The sequence below is a fragment of the Cetorhinus maximus genome, chromosome 11 (assembly GCF_964194155.1).
Source record: "Cetorhinus maximus chromosome 11, sCetMax3.hap1.1, whole genome shotgun sequence".
Lineage (NCBI taxonomy): Eukaryota > Metazoa > Chordata > Chondrichthyes > Lamniformes > Cetorhinidae > Cetorhinus > Cetorhinus maximus.
The window spans coordinates 55,540,399-55,554,981 of record NC_135889.1 but is presented as its reverse complement, the minus strand read 5'-3'; the positions used below and the strand labels follow the sequence as shown (position 1 = coordinate 55,554,981).

At 46.8% G+C, this 14,583-nt stretch overlaps 1 protein-coding gene across 1 annotated transcript in view; it reads right to left on the bottom strand.

Annotated features, from left to right (window-relative positions):
* Positions 1–14,583, bottom strand: part of ttn.2 (titin, tandem duplicate 2) — a 694,778-nt gene that overhangs the window by 585,437 nt on the left and 94,758 nt on the right. Inside the window, exon 9 of the mRNA XM_078552010.1 lies at positions 6,531–6,672. Within this exon, the coding sequence (XP_078408136.1) occupies positions 6,531–6,672 (142 nt within the window). The remainder of the gene's footprint in view (positions 1–6,530; positions 6,673–14,583) is intronic.

The following is a 14,583-nucleotide window of genomic DNA, read 5'->3' as shown; positions in this document are numbered from 1 at the left end:
GGAGTGTTAGAGGGCAGCAAGTGATCATCTTATAGTAGCCCACTGAAAAGGAAATGGATAAGAATGCAGTGTGTGCGTTCATTTCCAATGATCATTAAAGGTAAAAGAGAATTACTAGGGAGCTTGCGGAGCCTATATTTCCCTGGTGCTTTCTCCATGGCAATGTCTCGGCCAATCAGAGTTGGCTTGTCAACCAATCAGCACCCTTTTCTCCTGTAGTATAAATTGTGATTATTTGAAATTTGGCATTCTTGTGTTTGTCCTGATGAGTGCAAGATGAAAAGCTTCAGCAACATGTCTCTCTTTTCAGCAATATTCCAGTCCTGTACAATCAAGCAACTGTGCGAATAGCTATAAAATTCCCACAAAACTTAAATCACTAAAATTTGTGCTGTAAGATTTGGGTTTGTTTTGCAAATCAAATGATATTATATCTAAGTGTCAAGCTTGCATAAATTTAGCCTTCCATAACACACAATTCCTTGATCTTAAAGGGCAAACTCCAGAAGTCACGATAATTTTGAAACATTTTAAAATTGACCGAATTAAATTTTTAGGTTTCAGGCCACACAAAATCAAGAACAGAGGATCACTGGATGTGAAGGTGGATTTTCTATAAATTGTACAACTTTTGATATCCATTAAAGCAAAAGTAAAAATAATTATGCCCAACATTCAAGTACACTATGATGAAAACAAAAAATGCTGAAAACTTAGCAGGTCAGGCAACATCTGTGGAGAGAAACAAAGGCCTGAATCTTCTGGTCGGCGTGCAGGGGCAGGCCTCACTCGCTGATGCGTAAAATGACATGCGGTGATGTCGGGCGTGCGTCCCGACGTTACTGCGCATCATTCCAATTTTCAATTCGGCTGGCACGCTCCAGAGTCAGCTGCGCGCCTGCTGAACTGTCAAAGGCTGATTAAGGCCATGTAAATAGTAAGTGAAATGGTTAACAGAGCTGCCCGTCCAACCTTAAGGTTGGCGGGCAGGCGAAGAGCCCAGGCGGCCTTCACATTTTTCATGGAACCTCATCCACAGGTGGGATGAGGTTTTATGAAGGGTTTATAAATGTCATAAAAATGTTTATTAAAATTCATTGACATGACCAGCTCATGTGACGCTGTCTGAATAATTTTTTTTCTCCTTTATTTCAAATTTTCATACCCAAAGTAATCTCCCTGAGGCAGCTCCGTGCCTCAAGGAGATTTCGTGCATGCGCACGAAAGAGCACAGGCCTTGGCTCTCCCTGCCCCCCCCACCACAGGGAGTGCTCATCACGCTGGGCGGGCCTTGGTTGGCCCACCCACGTAAAATGGTGGCGCACAGCCACGCCTGCCCGCGCCCGCTCCTGCTCAGCACCCCCTCCCCCCCACCGATGGGGAGAAAATTCTCCCCAAAGTTAGCATTTCAGGTAGAGATGACCTTTCATCAGAACTGAAGACAGACAGAACTGTAATAGGTTTTGAGCCAGTGAAAATTTATGGTGGTGGGGAGGGTGGGGAGGGGCAGGAAGAACAAAAGGGAAGGTATGTGATCAGGTAGAGGGCAGGAGAGATTAAATAAGAAAAGATTTCATGATGCAAAAGCCAAAGAGAGTGGTAATGGGTATAGTAAAGAAACAAAGAGGTGTCTGGACAAGGCATGAATGGTTACTTAGCAGGCATTCAAACGTAACGGGGAAAGATAAAGAAAGAAACAAGACAAGACCAACCTGGCAAAAAGTAACATACAGAACAAGATGGAAGCAGTGGTTATGAACTAAAATTGTTGCATGGCCTGCTATAGTGTCCCAATGAAGCTGAACGCAAGCTCAACGTACAGCACCTCATCTTTCAACTCAGCACGCTACAGCCTTCTGAATTCAACATTGGGCGGAATTTTCCATGCCCGCTGGCATCAGGCGTCATGGCGGGTGTGAGCGGACAATATGGCCGGAAGGCCAAAAATCGGTCTCACAATGTTGTGAAGCCAGTTTGCAAATGTCTGCTTTGCCCCGTCAATGGCGGGCCATGTTTCCCACCACCGCACATCGGGAACTTCATTGTAATACATTTGCCTATCATTAGAAGCCCAGCTCACTGGTATCAGCCCCCCACGCTGGATCATCCGAGCACGTCGGCGTGCACCTGGCGAGCTGCACTTCGAGGGGAACTCGGAGATGAGCGCACAGTAACGTTGTGCAGCGCTCGCAATGGTCCCCTGTTGGACTTCAAGGTTGAGGCGCCGTGCATTCAAGTGTGGACACAGGCAAATTACATTTTCTCAACTGGCTGACAGTGCGAGTGCTGGGGCAAGGGCTGTCTTATGGTTGACGTGAGTTGGAGAGGGGACGGCAAGGGCTGCTCTGTGGTTGAGGCATGTTGGTGGGGGGGGGGTGCAAGGACTACACTGCAGTTGATGGTAGTGAACAAGCACGTGGGGGAGGGGAGGGAAGCAGCCACACATTAGGGAAGCCCTGTATAAAGTGACCATTCCTCCACACCTGAGACAGTTCAGGCGCAGCCACATTGACATGCATGGAGTTGGGCCTCTAGCTTATTAGCCCTCTCAAGCAACGCGGAGGCATGAAAGTGCCATCAAGTGCTCCAGAGCTTTCCACCCTGCAAACTAATGAGCATTTTAGTGGGCTGCAGAACAATTCGACAACTGGGCACATTGTACAATCTCCTGGCTAAAGCTGGCCATGGAGCAGTCACTGGTGGGGGTGCTCACAGCCCCTTGCAATGTCAGCATCCCGGTTTGGCCCAGTATCCCCAATAGTTCAATCTAACAGTGCAGCCTTGCAGTGCAGGTTAAGAGAATGCCTGCGCCTGAGCTGAGAGCACAGCATGCAGTCCAGTGAGCAAAGCTGCTGCCAATCAGTTAGGTGGAGTGGGGCAAAGGTGGATGGGGTTTCGGGCAGCCATGCAGTGAGCTAAACTCTGGCCATCCAAGTGGTGGTCAGCACTTTATGGGATGTGTTAAGGGGCCTTCAGAGTTAACCAAGAGAACACTCCATAGATCCTCATACAACTTATGTGAATGTCTGTCACCTGGCTGGCTAATGGCACCTTGCTTGCATTCTGTGAACAGGGTCATATCATGGATATGAGCGGGGAAAATTTAACTTCTCCTGATCCTACGGCATCCTTCGTGAGCTGAACACTTCAAGACCACACTGTCACCGGACACGCACGCTGATGAGATGGGCGCCAGCTGCACCTCAAAGGTGCTGGGAGCACAGAGAGAATGTTGGAACTCTGTGCCACTGGCCCAGGACATTCTGGCAGCAATGATAAGCCCCATCGAGGTGCAGACATGACTGATGTGACCGGTGAAAGTGAAGGCACACCATCAGTGTGCTGGGAAGGTTGCACAAAGAACAGGAATGAGGTCCTGGGCTGAGACACCTGCCTTTACCTTGTGCAGGAACCAAGGTTTCACATCTGAGTGACACGAACACCATTTATCAGAACAAGGAGCCATAGGCAGGGAGACATTCTTGGGAGTTATTGACAATAGTGAACATTATGTACAAGTTATCAACACCCGTACCCAGGCTGTGTAACAACATCTTCGTAACCTTCCTAACCCTGCCACTATGTCTTAGTGCTCCTCCGACATCCACAGCGGAGGTGGAGGCAGCCTGCTGACTGCTACATCCTGCCTGTGATGACCTTGACGGGCGACCTCTAGAGAGCCAAGACCTGGAGGGTTCTGGCCTGCTTTCGGGGTCCTGCTGTGTGGCGGCACCCTCCTCAACCTGTGGAGTTGGATTTGCTGGGCTCACAGGAAGAGGGGACTTGGATGGGCCAGACACTCCTGGAGTCACCTGGGTGGATGGCCCCGGGGTGTGCACCTGTTGATTCTCCTCCCTATGGGTGCCCAAGGGCCCCTGGCTGACTCCTTGAGGAGAAGGGGAAGCTGGAGTGAGATCGAGCTGCCCGGCACCCCTCTCACACACACTCTGTTGGAGGCCAAAAATGTCATCAGCAATGAAGTTCAGCCCACGCAGCAGTGCAGGAATGATGTCCCAGGCCAAGGTCTCCATGGTGGCCACACCATTCTACCAGTGTTGACCTTGGTCCATTGACATGCCGGCACTATCACTGCAACCTGAAGTCGGACCAATCCTCCATCGTGCCTTGCAATCTGAGGAGTGCATGCGGACATCCCTTCCTGATGTTCCCGAGCTTGCCTTTGCAGCTCCAGCAACTGAAGTATGACTGAGTCCAGAGACTCCTCGTCTGACTTGGCCTCAGCAACGTTCTGGCCTCCAGCAGTCCTCCAAGTGCCAGAAACTTGAGAAGTCCTTGCCACTGCCTACTGTGGATTAGACAGTGTGATGTGCTCACCAGATTGTGACCCCGATGCTACTCTAAAGCTTGGCTCCATCAAGGTGTGCCTCTGCACTGGTGGAGGGTGTGGGTGAGCGCTGTGAGAGCGCTGTGATGGGTCTTCAATGAGAGTTTCAGCAGATTCCGCTTCTGAGGTGCCTTCGGAGCCTGAGTTGAGGACCTGGGTCATGGACTCCGTCGGCTGTTTCCCAGATGTGCCTGCGAAAGCAAGGGGGGATAATTAGTGCATGGCAGTGGCCTATGAAATAGGACACATCACTCACGGAATGGTTGTCTGATGGATGTTGCACTGCTGGATCCTCATTTAGTAGAGCACCTCTGACCTCACTGTCAGCACAGGAACAGGCCAGATAGTCACCAGCCAGCTGGATGACTCTATTTTCAAAGTCCCTGAGGACCTTGATTTCAGGCATTTCTCCACCAGTCTGTGACCTCTCCCGTTTGTTGTGTGCCAGTTTGTCCTGCATGAAGACAGATGGAGAGAGCGCAAGCAGAATGCCTGCCAGGCCATACATGATAAGTATGCCTGGCATGTGTGAGTGGTGAGTGGTGCCATGGACAGGATGAGGACAATGACGCCGTGAGTGAGACCCCTGTGGATGTGTGATGGGTTTGTGAATGTGTGAGTTGACAGTGATGAGAAGGGTGACTTACCCTGGCACAATGGAAGAGATCATTCATCCTCTTGCGGCACTGGGTGGCTGTCCTCTTTTGCAGGGCGTTGACACTGACCACCACTGCCATTGCCTCCCAAACCAGATTGGTGATGTTGCTGCCCCTCCTGTGGCCAGAGCAGGGCTAGAAAACATCACAGCGGGCCTCCACAGTGTCCAAAAGACGTTCCAGGGATGCGTCACTGAATCAGGGGCGGCTGCAGTCTTCTTGCCTTTTGGGGCCATGTTGTCTGTGCAGCAGTCCTGGGCTGGAAGCACTGAGAGATGTGCACGTGGCTGTACTTTAAATATGGTGCCTGGCATGAGGAAGCAGTGAGATGACGGCATGACAGGCAAATCGAAAGCCACCCGCCAGAGATATGGCGTGTTTCCCTGGAATGCATGATTAATGAGGCGGGATTGGGATGATACTGCATGAAAAGCCGCCATTGCGGCCGGCAGGTAAAACATTCTTTTCCCACCTGCTACTGCACTTAGTGCAAATCTGGGATGATTCCACCCATTGAGTTCAACAATTTTAGATCTTAACCTCTACCCCCAGGTTGTTCTATATGTTTTTTTGGCTGGGTCAGTCTTGCCTCATTTCTTTCTTTATTCCTTAAAGTTGCATTCAGATGGCTGCTATGTAGCCATTCATGCTTCAACTGGACCCATTTTTTTGTTTCTTTACTATACTCATTACCACTCCCTTTGTCTTTGGAGCCATGAAATATTTTGTTTTTAAATCATTTTTGGCCTCCATCCTCTCACAGACCTTCCCATTCTGTCCCCTTTCACCGGCTCAGAACCTATTACACTTCCATCTTCCTTCAGTTGCGATGACAGGTCACCTCGACCTCGAATGTTAACTCTGTGTCTCTTCACAGATGCTGCCTGAGTTTTTCCAGCATTTTTTTGTTTTCATTTCAGGTTTCCAATACCTGCTGTATTTTGCTTTTGTGTTAAAATACTTTTTTTTTTCCAAATAAACACGTTGCTATTGATGCTATCTGAACAACTGCAAACATGATCACATCCATTAAAGTTTCTGATGATAAAAATGTACACAATTAGTCGTGCAGCAATCCAAAACTACTAAAACATTTTTGGCCATGACAAAACATTAGAGTTAATAATGGAGGTTGTGTTATTAAATTTGTCTTCCTGTTAGTGGATGGGGAGCCTTATCTATGATTATTCAATACCCTTGAGATATCAAATCAGTTTGGGAGAATCCATGATATGTGCTGCCCCTTGGAAAATGAGGCTTGATCAACCAAATGGTCTATTCTGATTCGGTAGTTTTAGGCTCTCGTTATGAATTATTTTGAAGGTACAGTATGGATCAGCCTTTAAAAGCCAAGACATAAATGCTAGAAAAGAAAACATTTGTTCAACCAATAACCCATTTCACTTTATTAAATGCATAAATTAATAATCACACCATTTGAACAATATGCAAAATTCTTCAATGCAACTTCCTAACAAAATGGTTTTAGTAAAAGGGTACAGGTTATTTTGGATTAGTTTTTTTTATACCTTTTCAAAATGGTCATCAAAGCAAGTGATTAGTTGCTGTTTCTTTAAAGCTAGTTCCTTATGAGCAAAGCATTGTCCGGTCAGATGATCTACTCTCTGTTGAATGTAACCAATCATCTCTTGAATTCCATTGGCTCTGAAACTAAACATACAGGGACAGCTGCTGATAAAACTCCATATCCAATAAAAGGACTGAGAGAGTGTGAAATTAATTCTGAATAGACACATAATAAAAATAGTCAGGCATCAGTACCTTATATACCACTTCCACAAAAAGCAAGTCATCCTTCTGACCTTACAAATTTCAGCATTTGAAAGCTCTCACATACCAACATAAGAACTGCCTCTCAGAATTTTTAAAGCTTCCTGGGAATTAACTTAAATTATTATTTAGAAAGAAATAGACATACTTTGCAAGAATAATTCATTGTATCAGGTTTTGAGAACATAAGAACATAAGAAATAGGAACTGGAGTAGACCATTCGGCCCCTCGAACCTGCTCCGCCATTCAATAAGATCATTGCTTTACTCCAGATCACAAAAATATTTAGAAGTAACAATGGACAAAATCAGGTATTTTCCTATGCTCATGTCCCTACTTTAGCTTCTAAAATAATATGATAGCCTTTTATGTTTTCTCTAAATTCCTAAACAAAATTAAAAATGTATAAATGTTGGCCACACATTGGTTTTGTTATAAAGTAGTCCTAGCATGGCCACCTATGGATAATTCATACATGGACATTTGACACTTATCCATCTCCTGAGAAGTTGGCATTATCGTCTTCTGAAGAAGATTGAAAATATCACAAGCTCTTTAAAAAATTTAATATAAAGATATTGCACAGTGATCATGATGGGCAATTAACCTATGCCCATTCCTTCAGAAGCAGCCTGCTCATTTACATGATAGCTGTGTGACACCCAACACTAAATGCACTGTTGAGTGGCTGTACCCCTCAGCAGGGGGCCCTAAGTTCATGTGAGGCTACCACCACATAAAGCTAACCTGCATTACTTAAAGCCAGCCTGCATTTCTTAAAAGGGAGGTGCATTCTGGATGGAACATGAGCTGGAACTGGCAAGGGAAGGCAACCTGAGCAGGAAAAACACTGCCTAATAGCACAATTGGTAGAGCGCATGCTCCAAGGTTCTCAGATGCAGTACTGGAGACTTTGATGCAGATGGTGGACAGGAGGAAGGATGTTTTGTGTCCAGGAGGCCCTCCAGACAAACTATAAGAAGGCAATCGGGGTAGAAAGCATCACCTTGCCCTCACACACCTAGCACTGCTGTAACCTTTACACCCACTTCTCACAACTTGAACTTGCTACCAGTTATTCAACCTCGACAGCCACATCACCCAAATGCGTTGCACCACACACATTGATAACAATTCCCTTTCTCTTGTGCAACAAGATGGAGCATAACTGAAGGCAGCAGCACCTAACTGGCAGGAAACAGGTGCAGAAGCCTGTCCATACCCCAGTGGAGGAATTTGTGCTTACCATTCTTGGAGCTACCATGACTGAGGCCATGGCCAGCAAAGGGGCTGTAACTGTTAAGATGATGGTGTGCATGTACCTTCTTACATCCAACTTTCCTCTCATTTCACAGTCTCTTCTGATTTACAAGCTGCAGATGGTGTAAGCGTGCACCTTTTGCTTTCCCCTCTCTCTTCACCACAACCTACCCTGTGCCTTTCTCCTTTCAGTGACCCAAGAACCACAACCCCCTGGCCACGTAGTGATGTAACAGCAAGAGATGGAAGAGTAAGAAGATGGTGGTGAAGAAGAAACACCATCACTTGACCTCGCACTCTCAGCCACCAACTAAGATCCTAACACTGCGTGTTATTTTAGTTGGTAGCTTGGAGGCAGTATCTGAATGTGGTAGGAGCATGAGTGCTGGGCATGAGTGGCCTGCAATCTGGACAGGGAACAAGGGTAGCATAAGTTCCAGCTCGCCAGAGGATTCGGAGAAATTTGATGCAATAGCCTAGTGAAAAAGGCTGATGGGTATGCACACTGAAATGCTGGGTGCATTGGCAAGCCTGTAAGAAAGCCTGTGGTCACTGACAAGGAGCTTGGAGGAGCCTGGCGCCAACTTGGTCAACTCTATGACAAAATTTGCAGTTTCAATCATTATGGCATATGTCTCAGCTTCCATTACTGTACAACAGAAGTTGCCCCAACATCTTAGCGATGCAGTGAATACAAAAGCTAAAGTCATCTAAAGTCTGCTGACATCATAACTTTGGATGCCAGTGTGCAAAGGGGTCTGCAGGATCTGATGGCAGTCCTGGAATTTGTACTCCAACAGAATGCTAGGATTGCTGAGACACCATCCTGCTGGAACAGCAGTGGCTCTGCGAAGCACAACCCTGCTGCTCTCTCCCAGAATGACAACATTCGTCCTCACGCCACGACCACATCACCAGTGACCTTGTTGTTGCCTGTCAGCCAGCCAAACCAGACTGTGCTACCCATACTGAGATGGTGCAGTCTGAAGCCAGGCTTAGGGCCAGAGCTACCTAAGGTCATCCTGCAAGGCCATCTCTGGTCTTTCTACTGGAAGTCAGCAGCTTTCCACCAGCCATGCTGCATCCACAAGGGTAGCATTGCTAGAAGCATTAGGACAGGCAAAAGCAAATGAATGGAATGTACTAAGAGAATGCACAGTTTTTTTTTGCATGGAACTTTGTATGGTTTGATTTATAGTCTGGGTTTTTTTTGGCACGCCAACAACGGTACCAAAAACTAGGGGCAACCCAGGATGGAACCCTTAGCTGCATATTTTTGGATGTCCAGCACCTGATTAGTTGCTGTCAGGGCTCCCATTCCTTTATGGGACATGTGCCTGCCTCCAAGAGCTGGCAGCTTAGCAGTTGCAACTGCACCCCCAGGAGTGGTGGCCACTGCTGGTACTGCACGTATCAGACTGAGCAGACTGCCCTTTGAGCTAGTAAGTGGTGTTTGGGGCACTAAGGGCAGCCAGGCAAGAGGGTTGCTGGGGTGGTGAGGGTGGGGTGGGTGTTTGCTACAGGGTGGGGGTGCCATTGTTGCTAGGTCCCCTCCATGAGCCACAGAGTGCCTGATAGGAGGGTCCTCTTCCCTGAGCCTGCAGGGAAGCCACCAAGATTCACCAGAAGGTCTCATGCAGTGAAGGGCACGCCCATCGCTCGTAAAATGCCAGCAGTGGCAGAAGAGCCCTTAATTGGCCATTCAGAAGGCTCAATTGGCCTCTGGGCAGGAGCGCCATCGTTGGTAAAACACCATGGTGGTGGCAATGCCTTACCTTGTTGTTTTATGTCCTGCCTCCCCGCCACCCCTTCCCCCCCGCCCCCTCCCCGCCACCTCCCGACTTCCTAGCTCATCCCTGGATGGTTTATAAAATCCAGCCAATAAGGGTGGTTTGGAGTGATTGTATTGTGTTGGCTTTTATGCTTCTCAGCATTGTGTCCAAGAGGATACTGTGATGGCCAGTAACAGAAGGAAGGTAAAATGAGAGATAGTTGGTGAAATGGGGAACCGGGGTTGCGTTCACTGGTATCACACTCAGATAAGCCAATTCAGGTCAGAAAGCAGGTGTGTTGGTTACCTCTGTAGAGTAAAGGGTAAACATCAGAAGCATAGATGGTGCTGATGTAATAATGATGTAATATCACATGACAGAAGAGTAAAAGAGATCTGGAAGGAGGAGAAGGTCCAACTTTGCGTAGAGATCCAAATGTGTAAATATTTGATGTAAATTAAGGGTAATGGTTTGAGAAACTACAGACTACGGCAGCCAACTTTGGAAGAATAGCCAATCCCTCTTGTCTAGACCCTGACCACTCAATGAAACATGGTAGCAATGAGTAAAAGACACAGTGAACCTTAAAAAGAAGATAAAGGCCTGGCAATCAAAGAGATCCTTGAAGAAAGAGCAAAAGAAAAAAAAATTAAGACTCACCAAGACATTGGAACAGTGCGGGAGCAACAGATAAAAGCTGGGACATAGGCCCAGAGGCTGGACAGCAGTGAGCACAGACTCGAAGCGGCAAGGAGTAGCACAGAAGCAGGAACAATTCCATGGCTCAGCAGAAGCATGGAATCTATATGAGCATTCCTAGAACCATTGCAGAGTGCAGAAAGCTCGCAACAGGCCAAGAACTAGGACAATTGGAAAAAAAAGGTTCACAGGGTATAGAACTGCTTCAGGATTACACAAAAAAGATCAAAAAGACCAGGTCAGTACACTACTTTATGCAGTAGGATCTATCACTGACGATGTGATAGCAAGGCAGGAGGTTGATGAGCCTTCAACTTCTTAAGACGTAGCCCTGCAAGCTTTCCACTATTATTTCAGTGTCCGTTGGAATTTAATAATAGATACGGCTAAGTTTAATAAAAGAAAGCAATGGCCAGGCGAAAGCATGAATTCGTTCATCAATGATCTCTATAGGCTGGCAGGGAACTGCTATTATGGAATCTTAAAGGATGAGCTGATTTGCGACATAATCGTTGTTAGGGTCCTAGACAAAGTATTATCAGATCTCCTACAGACAAGAGAGGATCTAACACTAGTGAAAGCAATGGAAATTGCGAGGCAAATGGAACTAAGGGAACAGAATCGCACACTTATTCGTGGGGAAGGAGAGGACCTGAAGAAAGGATCCAGCGTGACCATTTAGTTTATAAGCCATAAAAGAGAAAATGCGCCAAAACCTAAACCTGCCACAATGGGAAATGCACACCGACAGCCATTTGGTGGTGGTGGTGGGGGGGTGGGGGTGAGAGGAGGGGTGGGGTGCAGAGTGCCACAACTGTGGAAAAAATAGATCAGTTCAAAGCTGTTTGCCACTTGAAAATGCTAACAGCCTGTAAAACAAGGAAGAAAATTTAAACACAGAGCCACATACAAAAAATGGGAGAACCACAAGGAAAGGGACTAGCCTTCCTGAGGGAGGTAAATGATGATGAAAACCAGTCTCGGAGTATTAAACTCAAATTGGATGGATACCCCACAGAGTTTAAACGAGACACGGGAGCAGGGGTTTCTTTTACATCAAATGAAGTCAAATGGCTCAAACGGATCACCCTCATCTATCAAATTACAAGGTCCTGGTGGGACAAACCCTGACAAATGCCATGTCCAAATGTCAGATCCAAATGCAGCAAGACCTGGACAACATCCAGGCTTGGGCTGACAAGTGGCAAGTAATATTAGCGCCACCCAATTGCCAGGCAATGACCATCTCCAACAAGCAAGAATCTAACCATCGCCCCTTGATGTTCAATGGCATTACCAGTACTGAATTCTCCACAATCAACAACCTGGGGCTTACCATTGACCAGAAACTGAACTGGACTAGTCATATAAATACTGTGGCTACAAGAGGCTATGAATCCTGCAGCGAGTAACTCATCTCCTCACTCCCCCAAAACCTGTCCACCATCTACAAAGCATAGGTCAGGAGTGCGATGGAATACTCTCCACTTGCCTGGATGAGCGCAACTCCAACAACACGAGAAGCTTGACACCATCCAGGGCAAAGCAGCCCACTTGACTGGCACCCCATCTGCAAACATTCACTCCCTCCACCAATAACGCACAGTGGCAGCAGTGTGTACCATCTACAAGATGCACCGCAGGAACTCACCAAGGCTCCTTAGGCAGCACCTTCCAAACCCACGACTGCTACCATCTAGAAGGACAAGGCAGCAGACACATGAGGACACCACCAACTGGAAGTTTTCCTCCAAGTCACTCACCATCCTGACTTGGAAATATGTCGCCATTCCTTCACTGTCACTGGGTCAAAATCCTGGAACTCCCTCCCTAACAGCACTGTGGTGTACCTACACCACATGGACTGCGGTGGTTCAAGAAGGCAGCTCACCACCACCTACTCAAGGGCAACTAGGAATGGGCAATAAATGCTGTCCTAGCCAGCGATGCCCACATCCCATGAATAAATAAAAAAATACGGCTGATCCAGTTAAGTTTCTGGTCAATGGTAATCCTCAGGATGTTGATTATGGAGGATTCAGTAATGGTAATATCTTTAAATTTCAAGGGGAGATGGTTAAAGATGATCATTGCTTGGTGCATGCATGGCATGAATGTTACTTGTCACTTATCAGACCAAGCCTGAATGTTCTCCAGATCTTGCTGTATGGAAACACGGATTGCTTCATTATCTCAGGAGTTGTGAATGACACTGAACACTGTCCACTTCTGACCTCATGAGGGAGGAAGATCACTGATGAAGCAGCGGAAGATAGTTGGGCCGAGGATACTGCCCTGAGGATCCCCTGCAGCAATGGCCTGGAACTGAGATGATTGGCCCCCAACAACCACAACTATCTTCCATTGCACTAGTTATGACTCCAACCAGTGGAGAATTACTTCCCTGATTCGCATCAACTTTAATTGACTAAGGCTCCTTGATGCCACACTCAGGCAAATTCTGCCTTGATGTCAAGGGCACTCATATGTGGAATTCAGCTCTTTTGGCTATGTTTGGACCAAAGCTGAAATGAGGTCTGGAGCCAAGTGGCCCTGGTAGAACCAAAATTGAGCATCAGTGAGCAGGTCGTTGCTGAATAAGTATCGCTTCATATCACTGTCAATGACACCTTCCATCACTTGGCTGATGATTGAGATTAGGTTGCTGGGGCAGTAATTGGCTGGATTGGATTTGTCCTGCTTTTTGAAAAGAGGGCATACCCGGGCAAGTTTCCACATTATTAGGTAGATGCCAGTGTTGTAGCTCTACTGGATAACTTGGTGAGGGGTGCAGCTAGACCTGGAGCACAAACCTTTGGCATTACAGTTGGAATGGTTCTGGGGCCCATCACTTTTGCTGTATCCGGTATGCCTAGCCATTTCTTGATGTGGCACAAAGTTAAAGAAATTGGCTAAAGATTTGTATCTGTGATGCTGGAAACCTCAGAAGGAGACCAAGGTAGCTCATCCACATAGCACTTCTGGCTGACAATGTTTGCAGATGCTTCAGCCTAATATTTTGCACTGATGTGCTGGGTTCCACCATCACCGAGGGTGAGGATGTTTTGTTGAGTCTCCTCCCATTAGTTGTTTAATTGTCCACCACCATTCAGGACTAGATGTGGCAGGACTGCAGAACTTTGTTCTGATATATTGGTTGTAAGATTGCTTAGCTGTGTCTATAGTATGCTGCTTAGCATGTGCTGTAGCTTCACTGGGTTGGCACATGATTTTTAGGTACACCTGGTAATGCTCCTGGCATGCTCTCCTACAATCATCATTGATCTAGGGTTGATCTCCTGCTTTAATGGTATTGTTGGGGTGAGGAATATGTTAGACCATGAGGTTACAAATTATGCTGGAATTCAATTCTGCTGCTGCTGACTGATGGCCTACCGTGCCTAGTTTTGAGTTTTCAGATCGAATTTGAATCTATCCCAGTTAATATGATGCTGTGAAGACAGAACTCCATTTCCACAATGACTAAATAATTTCAACGTTTAAATGCTTATTCAACTGAGGGTTTAACAGCCAGCACAAAGTTTTCCTGAGCTGTGTGGAAGTCATTAGCATCAACCAGACGAGTGCACAGTGGGGAGATGCTTCTTCAGTGAAACTGACAGGCTGGGAAACCTTCAAACTGTGAAACTAAATAGCTGCAGCTCTGCCTAGATGATAGACTGGTGCTCACAGTGCTTCTTCTGAGATTGTACTTTCAGTGTGTGACTTGTGATAGTCAATTTCGGTCATTGCCAACTTTTAGGAGGTCAGTTCACTTGTCTTGGACTTCACTCACCTTGTTCTATATTTCCTTGTTGTTCGCCTTCACTGTGGAAGGGAGCAACTTGTGCAGCTTTACTTTGCACCTCTGGTGAGGAACAAGATGAGCAGGACCAGCAATAGCACCAGCAGTACTTGCAACAGCACAAGCTGCCTTCACCTTAACCACATGGGCTCCACAGGACAGAGGGATGGATACAGAAATCCAGCTGGAAGGAGGCGAGGACCCCAATACAGGGTGTACAGGCAGAGTATCAGCTCTCTCGAGCTGTCTGAGCA